Source organism: Panthera uncia (genome assembly GCF_023721935.1).
Source record: "Panthera uncia isolate 11264 chromosome B2 unlocalized genomic scaffold, Puncia_PCG_1.0 HiC_scaffold_24, whole genome shotgun sequence".
Lineage (NCBI taxonomy): Eukaryota > Metazoa > Chordata > Mammalia > Carnivora > Felidae > Panthera > Panthera uncia.
The window spans coordinates 36,338,810-36,365,500 of record NW_026057580.1 but is presented as its reverse complement, the minus strand read 5'-3'; the positions used below and the strand labels follow the sequence as shown (position 1 = coordinate 36,365,500).

Sequence of the window (26,691 nt, the reverse complement as noted above, 5' to 3'; positions counted from 1 at the left end):
TTCCCGCCAGATTTTTAAGTTTCATTTCTCGCTCTGACTGCTGGCTTCTCCTCCCTCGGCCTTTTCGCGAAGCCGAGTCTCCCGGCTTTCGGGGAGCAGAGAGCGCCAGCCATGGATCACCGGGGCGGAAAGGCCACGAGGACAGCTTCAAAGGCCGCGACCGCTACCTCCAAGATTTCGGCTCAGGGAGTGAAGGGTCTCCGGGAGGAACCTAGCGAATCTCCGTCCGCCCCTGGGGCTACCCGACCCAACTCACGGAAGTGCGGCGCCGTCGGGGCAGCGGGATCCCTGCAGAGGAGGAGCATCCCCGGCTCCCCGGAGAGACCCCAGGTACGCGCGCGGGGTGCCCGCGCCAAAAAGGCGCTTCTGGACGCTGAGGACGCGGTGGAGGGGCAGGCGGTTTCGGCGGCGAAGCTGGAGCCTCCGGCGGCGGGGCCGCCCCTTTCCAGGGTTAGTTCTCGCCGCAGGGGCAGCGCGCGCGCCGCTGGGGAGCAGAGACCCCCGCCAGAGCCCACGGAGGTTCCCAGCCCTGGCCCGCTAGTTTCAGCTTCGGGGGCGGCGCCCGGCGGCTGGAATCCCCGGGCGGTGCTAGACAAATTGAGGCTGAGGCGCCAGGAAATCTCATTGGCGGCTGAGACTGTGAACAAGGTTGTGGACCACCTGCTGCGGGGCTTGAAGAGCTGTGATTCCGAATTCAAAGACGTCGGGCTGCTGCGCACCGGAAGCTACTACGAGCATGTGAAGGTGAGCCGCCCAGCGCCTCCCCTCCGGTTCCCGTGGCTAGCTGGGCCCATTTTTCCTCGTCCCTCTCCCCAGCCTGTCGGATAGTCCCAACTCCCACGTTCCCTCACTTCCCTTCGAAAGTAACTCAGACTCTTGTTCTCTTGTGGCCTGTGACATAGTTGTACCCCAAAAGGGGAACACTTGCTCGTTTCTCCATCTATACATCCCACGAATATACAGCTAGCTTGGTTGCCAGCTCTTGTCAAGACCCTGCTGTTGGGGGAATTCAAATATATGGATTCATTTCATGCAAGCAGCTTGAGTTTCTGTAACAGTGCTATACTTGGTGTTCCCTAGTCAAATTCTGAGTTGGGTAATTAGGAGTGGTCTGTGAAAAATTCCACAAAATCAGTATATCTAAGAACATTTTTCCTATGGGAAAAACTGCATAGGAAAAACATCTTCCAGCTGCTCCCAGCTCCCTCTCTCCCCAATTTCTTATACAGATGTCATGGGAAGCTCACAGTGAGTGATGCTCCTTATTTTTTATTTATTTATTTTTTTAAACGCTCATTCAGTTATTAGACAGAGTGTGAGCAGGGGAGGGGCAGAGAGAGAGGGAGACGCTGAATCCGAAGCAGGCTTCATGAAGGCTCTGAGCTGTCAGCACAGAGCCGGATGCGGAGCTCAAACTCACAAACTGTGAGATCATGACCTGAGCTGAAGTCCGAGGCTTAACCGACTGAGCCACCCAGGCACCCCGTTGAGTGATGTTCTTTAAAAATTAAGAGAAAATCTATAGATACTAAAAAAGCGTACTCCCTAAGTACACATCCAATGTGATTGTTTTTAAGTATGTATTCCACATCCCATTTGTGTGTGGCTGAATTATCTTCATTCCAGTATGAATTGAAGATTTAGGAACAGGTTCCTGACCGGAGTTTGTTTCCTGACCGGTGACAGATTTCTAGTTGTGTTTTGGCTTAAGCTGTCAGATTTTTCAGGGCTGGACCGTGCACCTCTGTTAGATCTGTATAAGATCTTAGGAGTAGCATGAACAGAAACAGAGGCTGAGAATATTTCCTTATTAGGTAATTGTAATTTATTTTAGAGTTACGTATTGGCTTTATTCAGTTAACTGCTCTCCAGAAGTAGATGATTATTAAACTCTAGATTTAGGATTTAGGATTATAAACTCTTAAGATAGCAAGCCAAATATTATGCATCTTTGTGTCTCTAAGCCTTAACACATAGCAAGCATTCAAGCAAATGAATAATGAATGTGCTCAAGAAGAAAAGATGGATGGTCTCTCTTAACACCTCTGCCTTCTCAGGGTAGCAGATTCAGATTTCATTCCCATGATAAGCATTTAACCTGATAGCTTTCAGTGAAATTAAACCTTTCATATATTTTTTGTTTTGACTGCCACCTAGATTTTAAACTCCATTGTCACAGAACGTTTTACATAAATTGTATCTTAAACAGCTGTTCATTTCATTGGTGTGGACTCAGTGATGTTTTTGTTTATTGTCAGAAAGACAGTGTATGTATCAGTCTTTGAATCTTAAACTCTTTTAGCACTGAAGACTTTATAATTCCATCTAAAAGTTTTTTGAAAGCCAAGTGAGCAAAACTTTCATTAGATTGTCTTAAGTATGATTCTTCGAGAGAGAGAGAGAGAGAGAGAGAGAGCGCGAACGTGTGTGCGCAAGAGAGAGAGAGCAGGGAGAAACAGAGAATCCCAAGCAGGCTCTGCACGGTCAGCCTGGAGCTGGTCTCAGGGCTTGAACTCCAGAACCATGAGGTCATCACCTGAGCCAAAATCAAGAGTCAGTCGCTTAACGGGCTGAGCCACCCAGGTGGCCCATTAAGTGTAATTCTTATTGTATAAGTATCCATCTGTTCAATTATATGGATGGGATAATAAGACTTAAAAAGAGTGATTATTTTTAGAGAACGTGCACACATGGGGGAGGAGCAGAGAGAGAGGGAGACAGGATCTGAAGCAGGCTATGTATGCATTGACACCAGAGAGCCTGATGTGGAGCTCGAACCCATGAATTGTGAGAACATGACCTGAGCTGCAGTTGGATGTTTGACTGAACCACCCAGGCAAAATAAGATGTTTAAAGAACAGTTTCCAATCAGGGGTGCCTGGGTGGCTCAGTCGGTTAAGCGTCCAACTTCGGCTCAGGTCATGATCTCGCGGTTCGTGAGTTCAAGCCCCGAGTTGGGCTCTGTGCTGACAGCTCAGAGCCTGGAGCCTGTTTCAGATTCTGTGTCTCCCTCTCTCTCTCTGACCCTCCCCTGTTCATGCTCTGTCTCTCTCTGTCTCAAAAATAAATAAACGTTAAAATTTTTTTTTTTTTTAAAAGAACAGTTTCCAATCAGAGCCAGTCTCCTTTTTTTTTTTTTTTTTTTTTTTTTTTTTTTTTTAAGTAAGCACTATAACCCCATGGGGCTTAAACTCAGGACCCTGAGATCAAGAGTCCAACACCCAACCAACTGAGCCACCCAGGTGCCCCAATTTTTTTTTTTTTTTAAGTTTTATTTAAGTAATCCCTACACCCAGCATGGGGCTTGAAGTTATAACCTCAGATCAAGAGTCATATGCTCTTATGACTGAGCCAGCCAGGTGCCCTGTCTTTTTATTTATTTTTATTTTTTTATTTAAAAAATTTTTTAAATTCTTTTTGATGTTTATTTTTTAGAGAGAGAGAGAGAGCGCGAGCACAAGTGGGGAGGGGCAGAGAGAGAGGGGGACATAGAATCCAAAGCAGGCTCCAGGCTCTGAGGTGTCAGCACAGAGCCTGATGTGGGGCTCGAACCCACAAACTGTGAGATCATGACCTGAGCCGAAGTCGGCCGCTTAACCGACTGAGCCACCCACGTGCCCTGCCCCTCCTTTTTAAAATCATGCACTGATGGAAGAAATGGAATGAAGTTTGTTTTATCTAAAACATGTATTGATTTTTAAAAACTGATTATAATATATATATATATATTCATTGTAGAGTTGATTCAGTGCCTGGCTCTAGCAGTTAATCCTCTAGCAGGCTCCCATGGCTAGTCCCACCTACATACCACTTTTCTCAGCCTTTTCCATATTCACCCCTCTTCCATGTTGATGTCCTTGGGAAATTAGGAAAAGGATAAAGAAGAGCAATATTACTCATGTTTATTTTATTCACTGTTATCATTTTGGTATATTTTCTTCTGTTATGCATACACTTGGATTTCAAAATTGGATTCCAAACTCTTTCTAATTGTTAAAAGGATAGATACAAAATATACCTCTCAGTAATTTATTTACTTGGTTCCATATTGACACATTTTTATTCATATATTTTACTGTAATATTGTCAAGTTCTAGATGAAATTTGGAAGATTTCTTGTAGAAATTCTCTAATTGCCATTCTATAATATTTTCTTTGCCTCTTTGCATTTTACTAATCATATAGTTTGGGCTGAGTGAAAGGTTATATAGAAATCAAGTAATTGTAGTGGTTTTAGCCAGTGGTACATTAACCAGTAAAGAAATAAACTTCAACCACATGCAACAACATGAATGAATCTTACAAACATAATGTTGAACAAGAAAAGAGGAAATAAAGGAATACATAGAGCCCATGTAACAAAGCAGGAAAAAGAAAAGATGCTTAAGATCAGAAAAGGAGTAATAAAACCTACTTATGCAGATGACTTTATTGAATTTTTGTACAAACTATTAGAAATACTGTTGATCCTTGAACGACACAGGGGCTAGGGGCACCAATCCTTCCCCACCCATGCAGTTAAAAATCTGCATATAACTTTTGAGTCCCCAAAAACTTAACTACTAAGAGTCTACTGTGGACTGGAAGCCTTTTTGATGAACAGTATGAATAATACATACTTCGTATGTTACACGTATTATATACTGTATTTTACAATAAAGTAAGGAAAGAAATATTAAGAAAGTCATGAGGAAGACACAATTCATTTACAATACTGTACTATTTTTAAAAAAAAGCAACAAAAATATGTATAAGTGGACCTACCCAGTTCAAATCTGTGTTACTCAACTGTTATCAGTGAATTTATCAGGGTTACTGGATACAAAGTCAGTAAACAGAAATCAAAGTACTCCAATATTCTAACAACAACAAAAGTGCAAATGAAATGTAAAAATACCATTTAAATAGCATCAAGAACATCAAATATTTTAGGAATAACTTGCTAAAGATGATAAAAATTTCAAAACATTGCTGAGTAAATTTGAAAACGGACTAAATAAATGGAAATCTATATCATGTTCAGTTTTCCTCAAGTTGATCTGCATAGATTCAATGCAGTTCAGTCAAAATCCCATCAATTTTTTTGTTTAAATTGACAAGCTAATTATACAATTTATGTGGAAATGCAAAGGACCTAGAATAGCCAAGACAGTTCTAAAGGAGAAAATGTTGGAGGATTTCCCTACCAAGGAGCAAGACTTACTATAAAACTACCCTAATTAAGCAGTTATTATTGGTGCAATGATAGATAAATAGGCCAGTTGAGTAGAAAGTCCAGAAACAGACCTGCATATATAATTCAATTCAATACAAAATATATGCAGTAGTGTAATTCAATGGGAGAAAGGATGACTTTTTTCAGTAATCAGTATTGGGTCAATTGTATATACTTGACACCCATCTACTACACATGATACACAAAAATTAATTCAAGATGTATAATAGGGCACCCGGGTGGCTCAGTCAGTTAAGCATCCTACTTTGGCTCAGGTCATGATCTCACTGTTTGTGAGTTCAAGCCCTGCATTGGGCTCTGTGCTGACAGCTCAGAGCCTGCAGCCTGCGTCAGATTCTGTGTTTCCTTTGTCTACCCCTCCGCTGCTCATTCTCTCTGTATCTCTCCCCCTCTCTCTCTCTCTCTCTCTCTCTCTCTCTAAAATGAAGAAACATTAAAAAACAATTTTAAAGATATATAATAAACCTAAAGATGAAAGGCAAAACAACAAAGTTTCTAGAAAAGACATTGAAGAATGTCTTCATAATAATAGGATGTACAAATATTTCTTAAACAGATACTCTCTGTACAAAAACAGATACTTAAACATATACTCTCAATATGTACATATGACAAAGGACTAGTACAAATCGGTAAGAAAAAGATAGACAAACCAATTTAAAATTGAGCAAAAGACTTGAATAGATGCTTTAGTATATAATCCAAATAGCAACAAACACAAAAGATGTTCAACATCATTAATCATCAGGAAAATGTAAATTAAAACCATGGTGTGATTCTACTACACATGTATCCACTAGAATGGCTAAAATTTTTAGACTTGACAATTCCATCTTGGAGAAGATGTGGAGCAACTGAAACTCCCTTACCTTGATAAAGGGAGGATACATTGGTACAACCCTTTTAGAAAATTGACACTTTCTCCTAAAGTTAAAGACATGCTTATCCTGTGGTCCAGCAGTTCTGCTAGGCATATACACAATAGAAATGAGTGCTCATGTTCACCAAAAGGCATATATAAGAATGCTCAGAACAGCTTTGTAATAGTTAAAAACTGGAAATGACCCAAATACTCACAACAGAATAAGTAAGTGTATTGTGATAAACTGCATTAGTTCAATGGAATGTTTCATAAGATGAAAAAGAACAAACTACCAATACATGTAACAAGTAAATCTCATAAACATGTTAAGTGAAACAAGTCACATGTAATAGAGTACATTTTATATGATTCAGTTTATATGGTGTTTCCAAACAGGTGAACTTCATCTATGTTGTTAGAATAGTAGCTACTCTTGGTGGAGGGTTTCTGAGAGTGAATGGGAATAAGAGAACCTTCTGTGCTCTGTGGATGAGAACAGGGTAGTGCCCACAAAGTTCACAGTTCCTTTTGGGATTCAGCCATTTTTCTTGAATAAAGCCTCCCTGGATTGTTGCAAGCCTTTGGTTAATTTACAGACCTGAAAAATTGAATTGACCATTTCTGCCCATGTTCTTGTTGCTTTTATGGAAGAGTGGATTTTCAGAGGCTCTTAATTCATTCCCACTGATGTCACTTCCAAGTGTTTGACCCTCATATTATACCCTAGTCAGCTTAGGCTGCCATAACAAAAATACTTTAAACTGAGTGGCTTAAACAACACAAATTTCTTAGAGTTCTAGAGGCTGGAAGTCCAAGATCAGAGTGCTAGCATGGTTAGGTTTTGGTGGGGACTCTTCCTGGCTTACAGACAGCCACCTTCTCCCTGGGTCCTCATTCTGTTCCTTATGTGTGGGCAGTGAGAAAGGGATCTCCCTCCTTCTCCTCCTCTTCCTCCTCCTCTGAAGGCCATCAATCCTATTAGATTAGAACCCTACCCTCATGATCTCATTTAACCTTAATTAACTCCTAAAAGCCCTGTCTCCAAGTACAGTCACATTTGGGGCTAGAGCTTCAGTATATTAATTTTGGGAGGACACAATTTGGTATACGGGACAGTATATCTCAATTTGGACTAGCCACGTTTCACATGGTCACTAGACATATAGGTACCTTCTTGAACAGTACAGTTCAATAGCTGTACTTGAAGCATGCTCCTGACTAATGAAAGATTTGTGGCTTTTTAAATTTTATTTATTTATTTTTTAAATGTGTATTTATTTTGGGAGAGAGAGAGAATACGCACATGTGTGCACATGGGAGGGGCAGAGAGAAAGGGAGAGAGAGAGTATCCCAAGCAGGCTCCGAGCTGTTAGTAAAGAGCCCAACATGGGGCTCAATCCCACAAACCATGAGATCATGACCTGAGATGAAATCAAGAGCCTGACGCTTAACCAACTGAGCCACCCAGTATCCCCCTGTGGCTTTTTAAATATTTTATTTTATTTTATTTTATTTTATTTTATTTTTATTTTTATTTTAGAGAGAGAACATGAGTCAGGGAGAGGGGCAGAGGGAGAAAGAGAATCTTAACGTGGGGCTCAATCCCATGACCCTGGGATCATGACCTGAGCTGAAATCAACAGTCAGATGCTCAGCCAACTGAGCCACCCACATGTCCCTTTGTGGCATTTTTAATATAAGAAAAATGATCATTTATTATAATTGCTGATTCATTTATTATTGTGAGGATGAAAAAGATTCTTTGATGCTCCTAAAATGCTGTGGTTAAAGACACTATGAGTTGGAACTAACACTCACTTGGGTGACCAGAAACTATAACGAGAAGGCCTTTGCTCAACTAGCCAGCACATGGCTACACACGTTTTTTTAGACCACTGTGACAAGAGGGTGGCTGGAGTGTGTGTCTTGTCACATAAAAAATAGCACTTAAAGGCTTTTAATTTTATTAATCTGTAAATTCAGAAAAAAACTGGTACAGATTTTTAAAGCTTGCATGATATCATTTAAAATTATTCTAAATTATATTGGGGCGCCTGGGTGGCGCAGTCGGTTAAGCGTCCGACTTCAGCCAGGTCACGATCTCGCGGTCCGTGAGTTCGAGCCCCGCGTCAGGCTCTGGGCTTATGGCTCGGAGCCTGGAGCCTGTTTCCGATTCTGTGTCTCCCTCTCTCTCTGCCCCTCCCCCATTCATGCTCTGTCTCTCTCTGTCCCAAAAATAAATAAAAAAGCGTTGAAAAAAATTTTTTAAATTATTCTAAATTATAAAAATAATGCATACTCTTGGTTTTATTTTTTTACTTTTTTAAAATTTTTTCTTAACGTTCATTTATTTTTGAGACAGAGAGAGACAGAGCATGAACAGGGGAGGGGCAGAGAGAGAGGGAGACACAGAATCTGAAACAGGCTCCAGGCTCTGAGCTGTCAGCACAGAGCCCGACGCAGGGCTCAAACTCACAGACCTGAGCCCAAACTCACAGATCATGACCTGAGCCGAAGTCCTACACTTAACCCACCGAGCCACCCAGGCACCCCGCATACTTTTGGTTTTAAAAAAAGGGTATGGAACCTACCAACCAAAGCAACAATGCTCTCTTCGCTCCACCAGTCCCACTCCCAGAGGGTATAAATATTAGGGATCTTGCTTTTCAGAGTGGGGGTTTTAAGCAGAAATTTCAAGAAAAAAATTGTGTTGCTTGGAAAATATTCACAAGCGAGTATTTTTTACTATTTCTTAGATTTCTGCTCCTAATGAATTTGATATTATGTTCAAACTGGAGGTCTCCAGAATTCAGCTAGAAGAGTATCGCAACAGTGGTGCATATTACTTTGTGAAGTTCAAAAGAAATCCTAAAGGAAATCCTCTGAGTCCGTTTTTAGAAGGGGAAATATTATCAGCTTCTAAGATGCTGTTGAAGTTTAGGAAAATCATTAAGAAAGAAATTGAAAACATTGAAGGTAAGAATTTTGACTTTTGATTCTTTTTTGAAAACTTTATTTATTTATTTTGAGAGGGGGAGAGAAAGAGACAGAGAGGATGCTCATGTGTGTGCTCAGGGGAGGGACAGAGAGAAAGAGAGAGAATACCAGGCTTCAAGTTGTCAGTATGGAGCCTGACTCAGGGCTTGATCTCAAGAACTGTGAGATCATGACCTGAGCTGAAACCAAGAGTTGGACGCTCAACTGACTGAGCCACCCAGGTGCTCCTTGGCTTTTGATTCTTAAACGTCTAATTATACCTACTAATTGCCAATGTACACTCCTCTCATGATCTTTTTTTTCTCCCCACATCAGAGAGGTAAAGTGCCTACTTCATAACAGGGCTTGAGTGAGGCACATGTCTGTCACACAGCAGCTTGGACGCCCAGTCATCACACTAATGAACTACAAAAGGATCCTTTCCTGATCTTTCTTAACCTCCTTGTTGACCACTTCTTCTTAGAAACAACTCTTTGCTCTTGATTTTAGTTACTACATTTTCTTGGTGTTCTTCCTAAAGGTTGATTTGTTCAGTTTGGTTTTCATTGGATATTCACTGAATGGCTGCCTGTGCCACTGGTTACATGTGATTGCATGAAATCCCCTCTTGAAGCTTGTAAACACAAATTACATTAAGTGCTCTAAAGGGAATGAACTGGGAGAAGTAGTAGCAACTGGGATGGAGTAAGACCCCAAGGCTGAAGAGAGCTTGGCAAGTTAAAGGAACAAAAAGAGGCCTATGTGGACAAGGGGAAGAGTGACATGAAATGCAGTTGAAGAGGTGGCCAGGGACCATACTGCAAGGACTTGTAGATCCTGGAAATGAATTCAGATTGATACCATGTTCATTGAAGTTTTAATTAGGGAGTGATGATTTGCTTTGTATTTTTAAAAGTTTACTCTGACTTCTCTGGAGAAGATATTATAAAAAGGCAAATAAAAAAAAAGGAAAGAAAAAGGAAGACATTGAAGTAATTCAGGTGAAAGATAGTGGTGGCTTCGATGGAGGTGGGAATGGAGAGAAGCAGACACATCCAAGCTGTAGCAATGCTTACTTCTGGATTAAGTGTAGGGGGTTCAAGAGGATTGAATTAAAGAAGGCCTCCAGGTTTCTGATTGAGCACCTGTGTGAATTGATTGTGCCCTTTTCTAATGGGAAGGACTGAGGAGGAATGTATTTTAGGGTATGGATTAGGAGTTTTTGGCTTTGGAGATTTTAAGTTAGAGATTCCTGTGATACGTTGAAGTGAGTGTATCAAGTTTGTAATTGGATATGGGTTTGAAGTTCAGAGGATATGTTTGGGCTATATGTAAACACATAAATGGCATTGGCAGTGGATGAGACCACATAGGCAGAGAGCATTGATTAATTTATTCATGAATCAGTATTCATTGATCATCGAATGTGCCAGGTGTTCTAGGTGTTTGGGATATAGTAATGAACAAATAAATGAAGATCCTCACCCTTCTGTACCTTAGTTATGTAGGGACAGACATATAATTCATAACAAATGGAAAACATAATTATCTTCACTACTAGAAAGTAGTAAGTCCTGTGGTGAAAAGTGTTGGCAATAGGATGGGGAAGGGGGAGTTGCAGTGTTAAGCAGAGTGGCAAGAAGAGGATCCCATTAGAGGTTGAGAAGAGAAGGAGCAAAAGGAGACTAAGTGCAGAATGAGTGGTCAGTGTGTAGAGTGCTACTGACATTCGGAAAACCACTGGACTTAGTCTTCAGTTTCGTGGGAGTTGGTAACTTGGACTTAGCAGTTTCACTGGGGTGTGTGTAGGCATATCTTTACAAAGTTTCAGCTGTAAAGGACATAGAAAGGTGAGTAAGCATGGGGAAGAGGTAGGTTGGGGTCAAGAGAGGCATATTTTAGAATGAGAGATACTGGAATCCTTTGTATAAAGACAGGAATGATCCAGTAGGGAAGGGGCACCCACTGATGGAGGAGAGAGGGAACAGTTGAAAAAACACGGTGGTTAAGAAGGTAAGAAAGAAGGAATCCAGACACCATGTGCAGGGGTAGCCTTTGAAAGGGGGATGTACGCTTCCTCAGTAGTAATAGGAGGGTAGAAGGATATAATGGGTAAAATGTGGGTAAAATGTGGGTAGTTTTACAGATTTAGTGATAGCAAAATGAGGGCATTCTCCAGGATTTTCTCCTTGGTCCTCTTTCTTCTCTCTCATTATGGTCCCTTCCAGAAGTCTTATCTGGGAGTAGTCTCTAACTATTGCTTGTATACCTCCCAATCCCAAAGCCAGTATCTCTCATCTAGAGATACTGAATTTCTGACCACCAAAGCCACCGGCCCAGTAGCCATCTCCTGTTGGGTGTTCTCCAAACACCTAGAGCTCATTGTGTCTAAAATGAAATACATCTCAGCCCAATCTTTCTTCCTTTTGATTATTCCATATTGAAGAATCAAATCGACATCATTCATTTCTCAGGCCAAAATCCTGGGATGGCATTCCGGACTTCTACCTTCTTCCTTACAGATTTAGTCCATCTACTAGTTCTGTTGATTTGAACCTCTTTAATTCCTCTCACTTCTGCTACTTGTGTCTTTAAAAAAAATAATACAATCTCTATATACTGTTGATTTTTGAACAACAGGACAGTTAGGGGCACCACCCCACATAGTCGAAAATCTGTGTATAATACACATATATAATCTGTGTATAACTTAACAAAAAATACACATAATGATCTCCTATGTATAATCTGTGTATAATACACATATAATAATCTATGTATAACTTAACAAAAAATACACATAATGATCTGTGTATAAGTTAACAAAATTTATCTACCAAGAGCTTACTGTTGATTGGAAGCCCTACTAATAACATAAACAGTTGATTAGCACACATTTTGTATATGTATCATATACTATGTTCTTAAAGTAAAGTAAGCGAGAGAAAAGAAAATGTTAAAGAAAATCAAAGGGGATTGCTGCATCTAAATAAAAAAGTTTCTGCATGGTAAAGGAAACAATCAACAGAACTAAAAGGCAACCTACAGAATGGGAGAAGATAGTTACAAATGACATATCTGAGAAAGGGTTAGTATCCAAAATGTATAAAGTAATAATCCAATTAAAAAATGGGCAGAAGACATGAACAGACATTTCTCCTAAGAAGACATGCAGATGGCCAACAGACACATGAAAAGATGCTCATTATCACTTACCATCAGGGACATGCAAATCAAAACTACAATGAGGTATCACTTCACCTATCAGAATGGCTAAAATCAAAAACACAAGAAACAACGGTTGTTGGCGAGGATGTGGAGAAAAAGGAACTCTTGTGTACTGTTGATGGGAATGCAAACTGATGCAGCCACTCTGGAATAGTAGAGAGGTTCCTCAAAAAGTTAAAAATAGAACTACCATATACTCCAGCAATTGCAATACTGGGTATTTACTCAATACAAAAACACTAATTCAAAGGGATACATGCGCCCTTATGTTTATAGCAACATTATTTATATTAGCCAAGATATGGAAGCAGCCCAAGTGTCCATTGATTGATGAATGGATAAAGAAGATGTAAAAAAAAAAAAAAAAAAAAGATGTATTATATATACACAATGGAATATTATTCAGCCATAAAAAATGAAATCTTGCCATTTGCGATGACATGATGGAGCTACAGAGTATTATGCTGAGTGAAATAAGTCAGTCAGAGAAAGACAAATACAATATGATTTCAGTCATGTGTAATTTAAGAAATAAAACAAAGGAGCAGAGTGACACAACACAGAGTACTAATCACTATACAATCATGGCCAAGGAGCAAAGTGACAAAAAGAGAAAGGCAGACCAAGAAACAGACTTTTTTTTTCTGTTTTAAAAATATTTATTTATTGAGAGAGAGAGCACGCACATGAGGGAGAAAGAAAGGGAGAAAGAATCCCAAGGAGGCTCCACACTCAGGATAGAGCAGGATGCGGGGCTCAATCCCATGACCATGAGATCATGACCTGAGCCAAAATCAAGAGTTGAATGCCTAACGGACTGAGCCACCCAGGCACCCCGCAAGAAACAGACTCTTAACTATAGAGAACAAATTAACAGTTACCAGAAGGGAGGTGGGTGGGGGGATGGGTTAAATAGGTGATGGGGTTAAGGAGTGCACTTCTTGTGATGCGCACTGGATGTGGTAAGGAAGTGTTGAATCACTATAGTGTATATATGAAACTAATATTAGACTATATGTTAACTAACTGGAATTTAAAAACTTAAAGAAAAAAAGAAAATCATAAGGAAGAAAAAATACATTTGCAGTGCTATACTGTATTTACTAAAAAAAAATGCATAGAAGTGGACCTGCACAGTTCAGACCTGTGTTGTTCAAAAGTCAACTGTATTTAAGGTGTACAACATGATGTAATACACATATACATGGTGAAATGATTTCAGCAGTCATGCCAATTAACTTATCTTCTCACATAGTTGCCTTTTCTGTGTGTGGTGAGAGTACCTGAAATCTACTTTCTTAGCTCATTTCTAGTAAACAGTGTAGTAAGTAGTGTTAACGATGGTCATCATGATGTACTTTAGATCTCTGTACATACTTGCCCTACATAACTGTAACTCTGTACCCTTTGACTAACATCTCCCCATTTCCCCCCACTCTCTAACTCCTGGTAACCCCCTGGTAACCACCATCCTACCCTCTGCTTCTATGTATTCTACTTTTTTAGATTCCACATATAAGTGAGGTCATACAGTATTTGCCTTTCTGTGTCTGGCTTATTTGACCTTGTGTAATGCCCTCCAAGTTCATCCATGTTGTCACAAATGGCAAGATATTCTTTGCTAAGGCTGAATGATACTCCATGGTATGTATGTACCACAATTTCTATATCCATTCATCCATCCATGGATACCTAAGTTGTTCCATGTCTTGGCTGTTGTGAATAATGCTGTAGTAACATGGATCACTCCCTGTGTCTTCATGCCTACTGCTTCTGTGATGCTGCAGGCATACAACTTCTGTGTTGGACTGTTGCTGTGGTCTTCTCGATTGCCTGTCTCCTCCCTGCCATTCATCTGGTCTCTTCTCTAGGCTTCCCTCCAAAATGCCATCCATAAATTTAAGTGAAAAGTTAATCACAGCACTCCCAAAGCCCACAGTCTTCATGGGCTCCTCATCATTTATACCAGACAGAATCTTGACAGTGCTTCCCCATGGTAGGTATTGATAAATATTGGTGAAATGAGGAAAACACTTTGCTTTGTGGGGTCAGTTTCGCTTTAGAACTAATTTGCACCTTACACTTAGCACTTTATAGATCTCCAATTACAGATATATTATCTTCCCTATATTTTCAAAGAAAACTGGATTGATAAATGCTATCTTCCCTTTTATGTGTTTAAACAGATGTCGTTGTCCAGAGGAAGAAGAGAGGGAGTCCTGCTGTAACACTTCTTATTAGAAAACCTAAAGAAATATCTGTGGATATAACCCTGGCTTTGGAGTTAAACACCAGCTGGCCTGCTAGCACCAAGAATGGCCTGCCCGTCAAGGACTGGCTTGGAACAAAAGTTAGAAGCAGTCTAAGACAGCAGCCATTTTACCTGGTCCCCAAGCATGCAAAGGAAGGAAATGGTTTTCAAGGTATCTTGAATATGAAGGTTAACTTAAAAACATATAAAAGAGTTGTCTGTGTTTTGTTTTTTTTTTTTTTTTTTTTACGTAAGCTCTATGCCCAGTTCATGGGGCTTGAACTTCCTACCCCATGATCAAGAGTCATATGCTCTAATGACTGAGCCAGCCAGGCGACCCAAGGGCTGTTAATGTTATATACTAAGGCAGTGTAACTGGTGCGGTTGGCATTTCAAGAGCCATAAGGCTAAATAGACTACAAGGTGAGAGTTTGGTGAGAAAGGGAATTGAAAAGGGCATAGTTGTAGTAGTAATATCAAATACTTGGTTTTAAAATATCATCTCACCCACATTTCAAGTTTATTTTTAGTTTGTTTTCAATAGAGAAAGGCAGTACTGGCCTTGGAGTCAGACTGCCCTGGATCTGAATCCTGAGGCTTCTTCTCTTACTAGGTGTGTGATCTTGGGCTAGTTAACCAAGTCTCTCAAAGCTACTTGAAAGTTTATGGGGCACCTGGGTGGCTCAGTCAGTTGAGCGTCCAACTTCGGCTTAGGTCATGATCTTGCAGTTCGTGAGTTTGAGCCCCGTGTCGGGCTCTGTGCTGACAGCTCAGAGCCTGGAGCCCGCTTTGGATTCTGCGTCTCCCTCTCTCTCTGCCCCTTCCCTGCTCATGCTCTGTCTCTCAAAAAGGAATAAATGTTAAAAAAAAAAAATGTAAAAAAAAAAGCTACTTGAAAATTTCTGGGAAGAGAAAAAATGAGACACTTTATGTAAAATCACAGTTCATAGGACACCTGGGTGGCTCAGTCGGTTGAGCGTCCGACCTTGGCTCAGGTCATGATCTCACGGTTCTTTTTGTGAGTTCAGGCTCCACATGGGCTTGCTTCACTAAAGTCAGAGCTTGCTTTGGATCCTCTATCCCCCTTTCTCTACCCCTCCCCCGTTTATTTATTTAATAAATAAATATTAAAAAATAAAATCCCTAGTTCAGCACAAGGCAGTTATATATTATTAATTTATCAGAGTCTAGACTCTCATTCCCAGCCATACTTCTTTTCTTCTGTCTTCTTCCCCTTCCACTGCTCCTCATGCAGCTAGCAGACCTTTGCATCCTCAGCTACAGTTGGTCTTCTCACCTGTGTACTCTGGCCTCACCGGTAAGAACAGGTTTTCAGATGGTGCTCTTGGGTAACATTCAGGTTCTGAGTTAGTCTACAGCTAAAACATTCAAGGCTGAGTTAGTCTACCTAAAATCAGCTTAGCTGATTATTTTATTTTTGTCTTATAAATTAAGAACTTTTGGTACCTAGTGCACCTGGATTCCAGGGATATGGAAAAGATCATGAAATGTATGAACCACGTTACAAATTAGTATTCTGAACAAATCTTGGAATTCATTGATCATGCTTAGTTTGATGGCTTATGTTTTGTGGACTCATGATAACTTTTTATATTGCGCATATATAGGAGTCGTTTTCTGCAAGAAAGGTTGTTTTGTAAGAGGATATTACATATATCATTATTCATAATTTTGTAAAAGGAACATAGCTTTCTGTAAAGAGGGGTTCCACCCCTGGATAATTTCTAGAATAGCTGCCCAAGAAACCCTCACTGTATGTGATACAGAAATCTTAACAGGACCCATACCACCCTCTTAGTGGTCTGCTACCGACTGCCGTGGGCAAGACTGGGAGACAAATCAAATTAGGGATGAGAGAGTCCTTCAGTGGTCCTGTGGGTAGTTCGTCACATCCTTGCATTGAGATGAAAGTGGATGCTTGTGATGGTTGCTCAGCTGACCTTTGCTCTCCATTACCTTGGCTGTTTTCCTCCTATCATTGCAGATTATCTGTGTTCAGGCAAGTATGCCCCTCAACCCCCATCTCTATCTGAAAGACTGAACAGAGGGGCATGTTAGCAGTGAAAATGCTCATGCTAGATTGCAGACATGTATATCACCTATTTTAGTTTTTCTCTTTCCAAACATTTTACTTTAAATGTTCTGGTCTTATAAGCTATATTTTTAAAAATATGATTTGTTTGGTTTTTACTTACAAATTTTTAAGAATTTTAAAAATCTTTCCACCTGTTTCAAAATAATACCAGCATTGTTATCAAGAGTATAATTGAAAAAAAAAACACTTTAAGATTTTTTGTAGTTCTTTTGTTCTTAAGATAAAAGGACAGTCAAAATACCAAGCTTAAATCCACTTGAAAGAATTTCTCCAGGTGGTTAAGCTACCCAACTCAAAATAGTTAGGTTTGTTTGTTTCATTATGGTTTTAAATTTTACATGCTAGATTTTCAATTTTGATTTAATTTTGTCTCATAAATGTATAAGGCATTCACATGGTTCCAAAGTCAAAGCTACAGAAAAAGGAATTTCTAGAGGACCACAGCTTCCATTCATGTTTGCTCTACACTGTTCTCTCCTTCCCTGACTGGAAACCCTCTTTATTGTTTTTCGTTTCATCGTGCAAGTAAATATATACTTTTATCTTTTTTTTTTTTTAAGCATTTATGTATTTTTTGAGAAACAGAGTATGAGCGGTAGAAGGGCAGAAAGAGAGGGAGTCACAGATTCGGAAGCAAGCTCCAGGCTCTGATCAGCACAGAGCCCGATGAGGGGCTCGAACTCTTGAAACGCAAGATCATGACCTGAGCCGAAGTCGGATGCTTAACCAACTGAGCCATCCAGACACCCCATATACCTTTATCTTTTAAGATAAAAAGTACACCTCCCTTTTTTCAGTTAGTGATATATTTTGAAGATAGAGTTTTGGCTTTATATAAAGGTAGCACTCATTTCTTTTCTCAGTCTGTTTTTACAGCTGATCAAGGAGTAAATCCATATATAAATCTGCTGGACATTGCCAGATCACCCCCATAGGGACTGCACAATTTGCATTCCCACAGCCATGTATGAGAGTACCTATTTCACTCTCAGCCTTAGCAACCAAACTCCTTAAACTTTGGAATTTTCGTGAATAATTCAAAAAGTAAGAAGTGAAATCTCAATGTAGTTTCAAAAATAAACTTTTAACTTTCAAATAGTTTTAGATTTGCAGGAAAATTGAAAAGATAGTAGAGTTCCTATATACTCCATACCTGTTTCCTTATCTTTAACATCTTACATCAATATGCTACATTGTCATAATTAATGAACAAATATCGATTGTTAACTAAAGCCCATACTTAATTCTGATATTCTTAGTTTTTCCCTAATCTCCCTTTTCCTGTTCCAGGATCCTATGTAGGGTACCACATTACATTTAGTCATCATGTCATCTTAGGCTCCTCTTAACTGTAACAGTTTCTCAGTCTTTCCTTATTTTTGGTGCCCTTGATAGTTTTGAGGAGCACCAGTCAGGTCTTTTGTAGAATGTCCCTCATTGATAGGTGTCTGATGTCTTCTTGTGATTAAACTGGAGTTCTGGGTTTTGGGTGGAAGACAACAGAGGTAATGCCATTCTCATCATATCCTATCAAAGGCACATGCCACGAACATGACTTAGCATGGTTGTCGTTGAACCAGGCTGAGGTAAGCCATTTGTCAGGTTTCTCCACTGTTACTCTTTTTCCCCTTTTTCATACTGTTCTATTTGGAAGTCACTGTGCACAATTCACACATAAGAATTGGGGAGTTGGGGTGCCTGGGTGGCTCAGTAAGTAAGCATCTGACTTCAGCTCAAATCATGATCTCATGGTTCGAGGGTTCAAGCCCTACATCAGGCTCTGCGCTGATAGTCTGACCCTGCTTTGGATTCTCTGTATCTCTCTCTGTCTGCCCCTCCCCCCGTCTTCCTCCCACCAAAAATAAATAAACATTAAAAAAAAGAATGGCAGAGTTATGCTCCACCTTTTTAGAGCACAGTATTTACATAAATTATTTGGAATTCTTCCTCATGGGAGATTTGTCTCCTTTTCCCCATTTATTTATTTGCTTAAGCAGTCATATTAGTAAGCACTCATGGGTATTTTTTTTTTTATGTTGAGCTATAATCCAGTACCACTTAATTTTATTGTCTAAATTGTTTCAGCTTTTGCCTTTGAGAGCTCTTCCAGTTGATTGCTGTATCCCTTGACATACTCCTCCGTAGTTGGGGGTGGAGTTTGTTTTATTTTGTTTTTAGTACTAACTCACTTTCTGGTAACTACAAGAGGCTCCAGGCTCATCTTGTGTATTTCCTGCTTCAGTCCTAGAATCAGCCATTTCTCCAAGTAGCCCTGGATCCTTTTATTGGGAAATGTACTAGAAACCAAGATCGGGGCGCTATGCGTGCTCTGCTACCAGGGTGTCATCACTCTCAGCTAAAAGAGCAAGGAAATATATATACATATATACATATAGTGACCCCAGTGTATACAGATATCTATAAACATTTCTATGTGTAACCGCCTGTATTTATATTATCAACTGGAATACAGAGCTTATGTACAGTTTCTATTGCCTTCAGTCTCAGAGACAACATTTCCAAAGTAACTTTCTTTGCTTCCACCCCCCTCCTTCAGGGAGGTTTTTTTGTTTCTACACCAGCCCCCTTCAAGGAGGTTGTTTCATACATTTGTAATATAGTTAGAGTCCCTTCTGCTGGTCTGCATTATTTCCTGGGCTTACTTGATCTCTTAAATGACTTTTTAAAGTTGTCATACTTCAAGGTTCACTGTGCTATAGAGTTGTTCTGATTTTGACAAATGCATTGTATCATGTATCTACCTTTACATAATAGCTTCACTGCCTTAAAGAGCCCCCCATGCCTCATTTATTCAACCTTCTGGCAACCACTGATCTGTTTACTATCTCTATAGATTTGCCTTTTCCAGAATGGTATAAGTGGATTTCATAAATGGATTTATACAGTAATGAGCACCCCTAGCCCAGTGCCTTTTCCATATATTTATTGTCTATATATTGTGTAGCTATTACTAAAGTCTTTATTCTGTCCAATTAAAACCTCTGTCCTTGTGCTATACCATAGTATCATACATAATGTAGCTTTAGAAATCTTGATATCTGGTAGAGCAAACTCTCCCACTTTGTCCTTCTTCAAGAGTATTTTAGATATTCTTGAGCCTTTGTGTTTTCATTAAAATTTTGGTATCCTCTTGTCAAGTTCCACAAAAACTTTTTTTTTTTTGGAATTTTGATTGAGGGTACATTGAATCTATAGATAAATTTGGGGAGACTTGATATATTTATAATAATGAGTCTTCCAATCCATGTACAGCGTGCACATCTCTATTTATTTAGATTTCCTCTAATACTTCTCAGTGAAGTTTTAGAATTTCCTTTTTTTTTAATCTATTTATTTATTTATTTTTAAATTTACCTCCAAGTTAGTTAGAATAGTGCAACAATGATTTCAGGGGTAGATTCCTTGATGCCCCTTACCCATTTAGCCCATCCTCCCTCCCACAACCCCTCTAATAATCTTCTGTTTGTTCTCTGTATTTAAGAGTCTCTTATGTTTTGTCCCCCTCCCTGTTTTTATATTTCTGCTTCCCTTCCCTATGTTCAACTGTTTTGTCTCTTAAAGTCCTCATGATTGAAGTCCTATATTTCTCTTTCTCTGACTTACTAATTTCACTTAGTATAATACTCTCTAGTTCCATCCATGTAGTTGCAAATGGCAAGATTTCACTCTTTTTGATTGCTGAGTAATACTCATTGTGTATATGTGTGTATATATATATATATATATATACACCCATCTTCTTTATCCATTCATCCATTGATGGACATTTGGGCTCTTTCCATACTTTGGCTATTGTTGATAGTGCTGCTATAAACATGGGGATGCATGTGCCCCTCCACAACAGCATACCAGTATCCCTTGGATAAATACCTAGTAGGGCAATTGCTAGGTCATAGGGTAGTTCTATTTTTAAGTTTTTGAGGAACCTCCATACTGTTTTCCAGAGTGGCTGCACCAGCTTGCATTCCCACCAACAATGCAAAAGAGATCCTCTTTTCCACATCCTCGCCAACATCTGTTGTTGCCTGGGTTGTTGATGTTAGCCATTCTGACAGGTGTGAGGTGGTATCTCATTGTGGTTTTGATTTGTATTTCCCTGATGATGAGTGATGTTGGACATTTATTATGGGTCAGTTGGCCATCTGGATGTCTTCTTTGGAGAAGTGTCTATTCATGTCTTTTGCCCATTTCTTCATTGGATTATTTGTTTTTTGGGTGTTGAATTTGATAAGTTCTTTATAGATTTTGGATACTAACCCTTTATCTGACATGCCATTTGCAAATATCATCTCCCATTCTGTCGGTTGACTTTTAGTTTTGCTGATTGTTTCCTTCACTGTGCAGCAGCTTTATATTTTGATGAGGTCCCAATAGTTCATTTTTGCTTTTGTTTCCCTTGCCTCTGGAGACATGTTGAATAAGAAGTTGCTGTGGCCAACGTCAAAGAGGTTTTTGCCTGCTTTCTCCTTGAGGATTTTAATGGCTTCCTGTCTTACATTTAGGTCTTTCATCCATTTTGAGTTTATTTTTGTGTGTGGTGTAAGAAAGTGGTCCAGGTTCCTTCTTCTGCATGTCGCTGTCCAGTTTTCCCAGCACCGGTTGCTGAAAAGACTGTCTTTATTCCATTGGATATTCTTTCCTGCTTTGCCAGAGATTAGCTGGCCATACGTTTGTGGGTCCATTTCTGGGTTCTCTATTCTGTTCCATTGATCTCAGTGTTATTGTGCCAAAGTTTTAAAGTTTTCTATTTAAGTTTTGTATATATTTTGTTAGATTTACTCATAGGAAGTTGTAACTTTTTATTATGAAAAGTTTGAAACCAATAGAAAAGTAGACTGAAGAACATACACGTACCTGTCACCCAGCTTCTTTTGTATTTTCTATGTATACAATTTTATCATCTTTCAATAATAATAGCTTTATTTCTCCCTTTCCAGTGCTATGTCCCTGTTTTTCCTTCCCTCACTGTGCTTGTTAGGATAGCCAGTGCAGAAATGAGGATAACCAACATCCTGTCTTCCTAATTTCAAAGGAAAAACCTCAACTTTTTGCCTTATATTATCATAGCTAGGTTTTTAAAAATCTACCTTTGCTGAGAGATGTTTTTTGTTTAAATTATATATATTAAATTTTATTAGCTGCATTTTCTGCTTCTATTGAGATGACCATATGTTTTTCCTTTATTCTGTTAATGAGACAGTATATTGATTAATTTTTAAATTACAAACCAATCATATATTTCTGGTATAAAAACAACTAGATAATAGGATAGTCAGGCGAATGTAAAAGAGATGGCCATGGTAAAACTCTAGAAGTAGGGGGGGGGGGAATCATTTTATTCTTATATAAACTCTCCCAAGGAGTAGAAAAAAAGGAAATGTTCCCTAGCTCATTTTACACGAATACCAAAACTTGCAAGGATGGTATAAAAAAATAAACAAAAATTTTGAATCAGTTGATTCAGATTATTTTTGAAACAAAATATTAAACTGAATTTAGCAATATATAAAAGGTAATACATTCATCTTATCATGCTAACTATATTATGCTCCTGATGCTCCCCTCCATTTTTCCTATTTCAACCCATTATTTGCTTCAGATCACTTGTTTTTTTTTTTTGTTTTTTTGTTTTTGTTTTTTTTTTTTTTTTTCAACGTTTATTGATTTTTGGGACAGAGAGAGACAGAGCATGAACGGGGGAGGGACAGAGTCTAGAGAGGGAGACACAGAATCGGAAACAGGCTCCAGGCTCCGAGCCATCAGCCCAGAGCCTGACGCGGGGCTCGAACTCATGGACCATGAGATCGTGACCTGGCTGAAGTCGGACGCTTAACCGACTGCGCCACCCAGGCGCCCCCAGATCACTTGTTTTAATATGTAATTACATTATGTGTTCATTTCTTTTGGTCTGTCTCCCTTTAGAAATCTTCCAGAGTGATATTTTAATGAAATAATTTCAGTATTGTGTTGTTTATATATGGATGCTTTTGATAAAGTACTTTTTTTTTTTTTTTTTTTGGAAATTAAGAAGAAACGTGGCGGCTATCTTTCTCTCACATTGAAAAGGACATTTTGAAAAGTCACGGACAATCTAAAACATGCTGTGAAATTAATGGGATGAAGTGTTGCAGGTAACTTCATTATTTTGTTAAATGGCAAATTACCAATGGAATGTTTAATTCTTTGTTGATTTCATAGCTCCAGTCTGAAGATGATCATTGTTGAGTTGAGTCCTGGGGGCAGCACATGGCTGGATCGACCCTGGAGTATTATCTAGAGTGTGAGCATGAAACCAGGGAAGCCAGATCCAAGGGACCAAGGAAATAGTGTTAGAAGGCAAGGCCAGGGAGCATAGTAAGTCCTGAACCTGGATCAGATAGTTGTATGAAGTAGGACAGAGTGAGAGGATATGAACACTCGCCATGGCTAGCCACGACAATTGGATGTGTCTGAGTCGTCTGGTTGCTTTAAGGTAATGAGCATTAATGTCACATAATGGGAGGAGACTAAAAGATTACTCTTATTGGATACTGGTGCCTGCTTTGAGATGGTTTGTTCGTGGTGAAGGCCAGGGACTGATTAGCTCTGCTTGGAACAACACTAAGAAGTAATTATTTTTCTTGTTAACATATGCACTGTAAAGAGCTGAGATTGAAAAGAGTTTTCAAACTCATCATTCGAGTTTCTAAAGTTGTCTAGTAGAAGGGTCACAAAAGTTAAAAGGTCAAAACAAGAATGCCCCACATGCAGGCACGGGAGATTAAGGCTTCATATGTAGGCTTTGAAACAGGCATTAAGGAAAATATATTTCCTGGGGCGCCTGGGTGGCTCAATTGATGAAGCATCTAACTTCAGCTCAGGTCATGATCTCACGGTTCATGGGTTCAAGCCCCACATTGGTCTCTGTGCTGACAGCTTAGAGCCTGAAGTCCGCTTTGGATTCTATCTGTGTGTGTGTGTGTGTGTGTGTGTGTGTGTGTGCGTGCGTGTGTGTGCGCGCCCCTCCCCTGCTCTATCTCTCTCAAAAAAAAAAAAAAAAACCATAAAAAATTTTAAGTTAAAAAACGAAAAATATCTTTTTTATTTTTTAAGTTTAAAAAATTGTTTCAAGTTTATTTATTTTGAGAGAGAGAGTGGGGGAGTGGCACAGAGAGGGAGAGAGAGAATCCCAGGCAGGCATCACACCATCCACATGGAGCCCAACGTGGGGTTCAAACCCACAAATACAAGATCATGATCTGTGCCAAAATCACGAGTTGGGTGCTTAACCAACTGACCCACTCACCCAGGGACCCCCTCTCCTTTTAAAGTTTTACTTAAGTAATTTCTATACCCATGTGGGGCTTGAACTCATGATCCCAAGATTAAGAACTGTACCCTCCTCCCAGCTAGCCAGCCAGGCACCCCCCAAAAAATATATATTTTTTTTAATTTTCTTTTTTTAGCATTTATTTATTTTTTGAGAGGCAGAGAGAGACAGTATGAATGGGGAAAGGACAGAGAGAGAGGGAGACACAGAATCCGAAGCAGGCTCCAGGTTCTGAGCTGTCAGCACAGAGCCTGACGTGGGGCTCGAACTCACAGTGAAATCATGACCTGAGCCGAAGTCATACACTCAACAGACTGAGCCACCCAGGTGCCCCTATATTTCTAATAAGCCTAAATAGTTTTATAAACATTAAATTTTGTTAACTACGAAATAACTACGAAAATCATTTATTTATTTTATTATCTTTTTAAGTAGGCTATATGCCCAACATGAGGCTTGAACTCATGACCCTGAGATCAAGAGTCACATGTTCTACAGACTGAGCCAGTCATCTGCCCCCATTTTGTAAAAATTAAAATGAGATTTTTCTAGGTACTAAATGACTGGATGAATAAATATCTGCCAGTTTCATATAGTTGAATCTATCCTGATAGAATAAAATATTTAAGCTAAAAATAAGAGGGGAGAATAAAATGTGTTTGAAACTTGAAAGCACATATTTGAAAACAGGTTCTAGAATGGCCCTATAATTACATATCTTTATTTTTAATTTTTTATATATTATAATGTCTGTATTGTTTATTGTATCTTTTTTTTTTGTATCTTTTTTTTAATGTTTACGTATTTTAGAGAGCAAGCAGGGGAGGGGCAGAGAGAGAGGGAGAGGATCCAAAGCAGGCTCTGTGCTGACAGCAGAGAGCTTGACGTGGGGCTTGAACTCACAAACTGTGAGATCATGACTTGAGCAGAGTTGGACACTTAAACCAGCTGAGCCATCCACACGCCCCTGTTTATTGTATCTTTGTATTTTTTTCCTGTTACATGCCTAAAGCTTTTTGTGGAATGAAGCAGGTTGTCAATAAATAAAAATAAGTGGTTTTCTTTTTTATTCAACAGGAAAGATTGTCTAAAACTAATGAAATATCTTTTAGAACAATTGAAAATAAAGTTTGAAAACCGAAAGGAACTGGATAAGTTCTCCTCTTACCATGTGAAAACTGCCTTCTTTCATGTATGTACCCAGGAGTCACAAGACAGTCACTGGCACACTAGAGACCTGGAGCTCTGTTTTGATAACTGTGTGGCATACTTTCTTCAGTGCCTGAAGATAGAACATCTTGAGCATTATTTTATTCCTGGATTCAATCTATTCTCTCGGGACCAAATTGACAAAATAAGTAAAGAATTTCTATCAAAGGAAATTGAATATGAGAGAAACAATGGATTTCCAGTTTTTCATAAACTTTGAAATTATATTTTTAAAAAGAATCAAGAATTAGAGTGACTTTATAATATTGCAGTGTTTGAAATTTGTCACATTAATGATTAACTAAAATGAATGTAAATCATTTAACTCTTTTGTCTTAATGAACTATAATCAGTATAAACAGATTGATTATCCTAGGAAAGAGGTTAGTCAAGGAATAAAGAAGCAAAAGGAGTATTTACAATATAAAAGCTTTACTAGACTGGAATGAAAAGGACAAAATACTTATCACCTGAATTAAATTCATCAAGCACTTAGTAAACACCACTTCTCACCTAGCACAAATGTAGAAATTTGCAAGAGATGTTAGAAATGATCATTGCCTCCATAAAAATGGCAGACTTTGTTCAATGCTCAAACATATTTGGAAGCAATGTCTTGTCACATATGCCAGAATCAGTAAGAAGGAAATGAAAAGTCTACATCATCTCTACATGTCTCAGGAAATCCATGTCATAGCAAAATATAGAATAATGCACATGGATAAATATAAAACATACAACTTACTTTTATTATATTTAGTAACACTTTTATATATATTTCTGAAAAGGCAATACATGCATATGGTACAACATTCAAAGAAACAGGTACTTCCATACCTGCTATTTCCAAATGTTACCCTTTCTCCTCTGTGCTCAGGCAGCATTCAACTTAGAAGCAGCTGCTGTTTGTTAACTTTTTCCCATTCATACATTTTGCACATTTTCTTATTGGCTATTTTACTGTTTTCTCATTTTTTGTAGTTCTTTATATATTTTGGATACTTACGCTTTGTTGGTTGTCTGTGTAACAAATAACTTCTCTCATTGTGTGGAGTGTCTTTACCATTTTTGGTGTTTTAGTAAACAAGGTTTTAAAATTTTAATGTAGTTGAATGTATCAGTTTTCTCCTTTATAGTCTGTGCATTTTATATATCCTGTTTAACATACTAAGAGAAAAATTAGACATTTGGAGGAAAGTTTTGGGGACAGTAAATCCTAAATAAATAGAAAACTAGACAAACAAAAATCAAAACTACTTTTAATTCCAGGAAGCAAATGTGTGCAAGAAAAGTCTGATTTGATAATATTGGTCAGCTGTAATTGTATGTGAAGGCAAAGTAATATAACCATTGACTATCAGTGTCATCAAAATTATGATTAAGGAGGATAAAGGAATAGACTGAGTGCTTATATGGTGATAGTGAGGTAGAGGGGTTGGATTCTGTAGTTTCCTATTGCTCCATAACAAGTTACCACAAATTT

The 26,691-nt window shown here is 38.9% G+C and overlaps 1 protein-coding gene and 1 non-coding gene across 2 annotated transcripts; one reads left to right on the top strand and one right to left on the bottom strand.

Moving 5' to 3' along the window:
• Positions 1-26,691, top strand: CGAS (cyclic GMP-AMP synthase). Its single transcript, XM_049653900.1, has 5 exons — positions 1-744; positions 8,855-9,074; positions 14,489-14,725; positions 22,719-22,821; positions 25,077-26,691. Exons 1-5 carry the CDS (start codon positions 112-114, stop codon positions 25,426-25,428), a joined length of 1,545 nt encoding a protein of 514 aa, XP_049509857.1. The 5' UTR covers positions 1-111; the 3' UTR covers positions 25,429-26,691.
• Positions 9,405-9,512, bottom strand: LOC125939241 (small nucleolar RNA U13). Its single transcript, XR_007462990.1, has one exon. It is a non-coding gene; the product is annotated as a small nucleolar RNA U13 (small nucleolar RNA).

What these genes read in the sequence shown, in the direction of transcription:
- CGAS (XM_049653900.1), top strand. Translation starts at nt 112, where the DNA reads ATGGATCACCGGGGCGGAAAGGCCACGAGGACAGCTTCAAAGGCCGCG. An exon ending in GCTACTACGAGCATGTGAAG is followed by an intron (nt 745 to 8,854) that starts GTGAGCCGCCCA and finishes ACTATTTCTTAG; the next exon opens with ATTTCTGCTCCTAATGAATT. An exon ending in AATGGGATGAAGTGTTGCAG is followed by an intron (nt 22,822 to 25,076) that starts GTAACTTCATTA and finishes TTTATTCAACAG; the next exon opens with GAAAGATTGTCTAAAACTAA.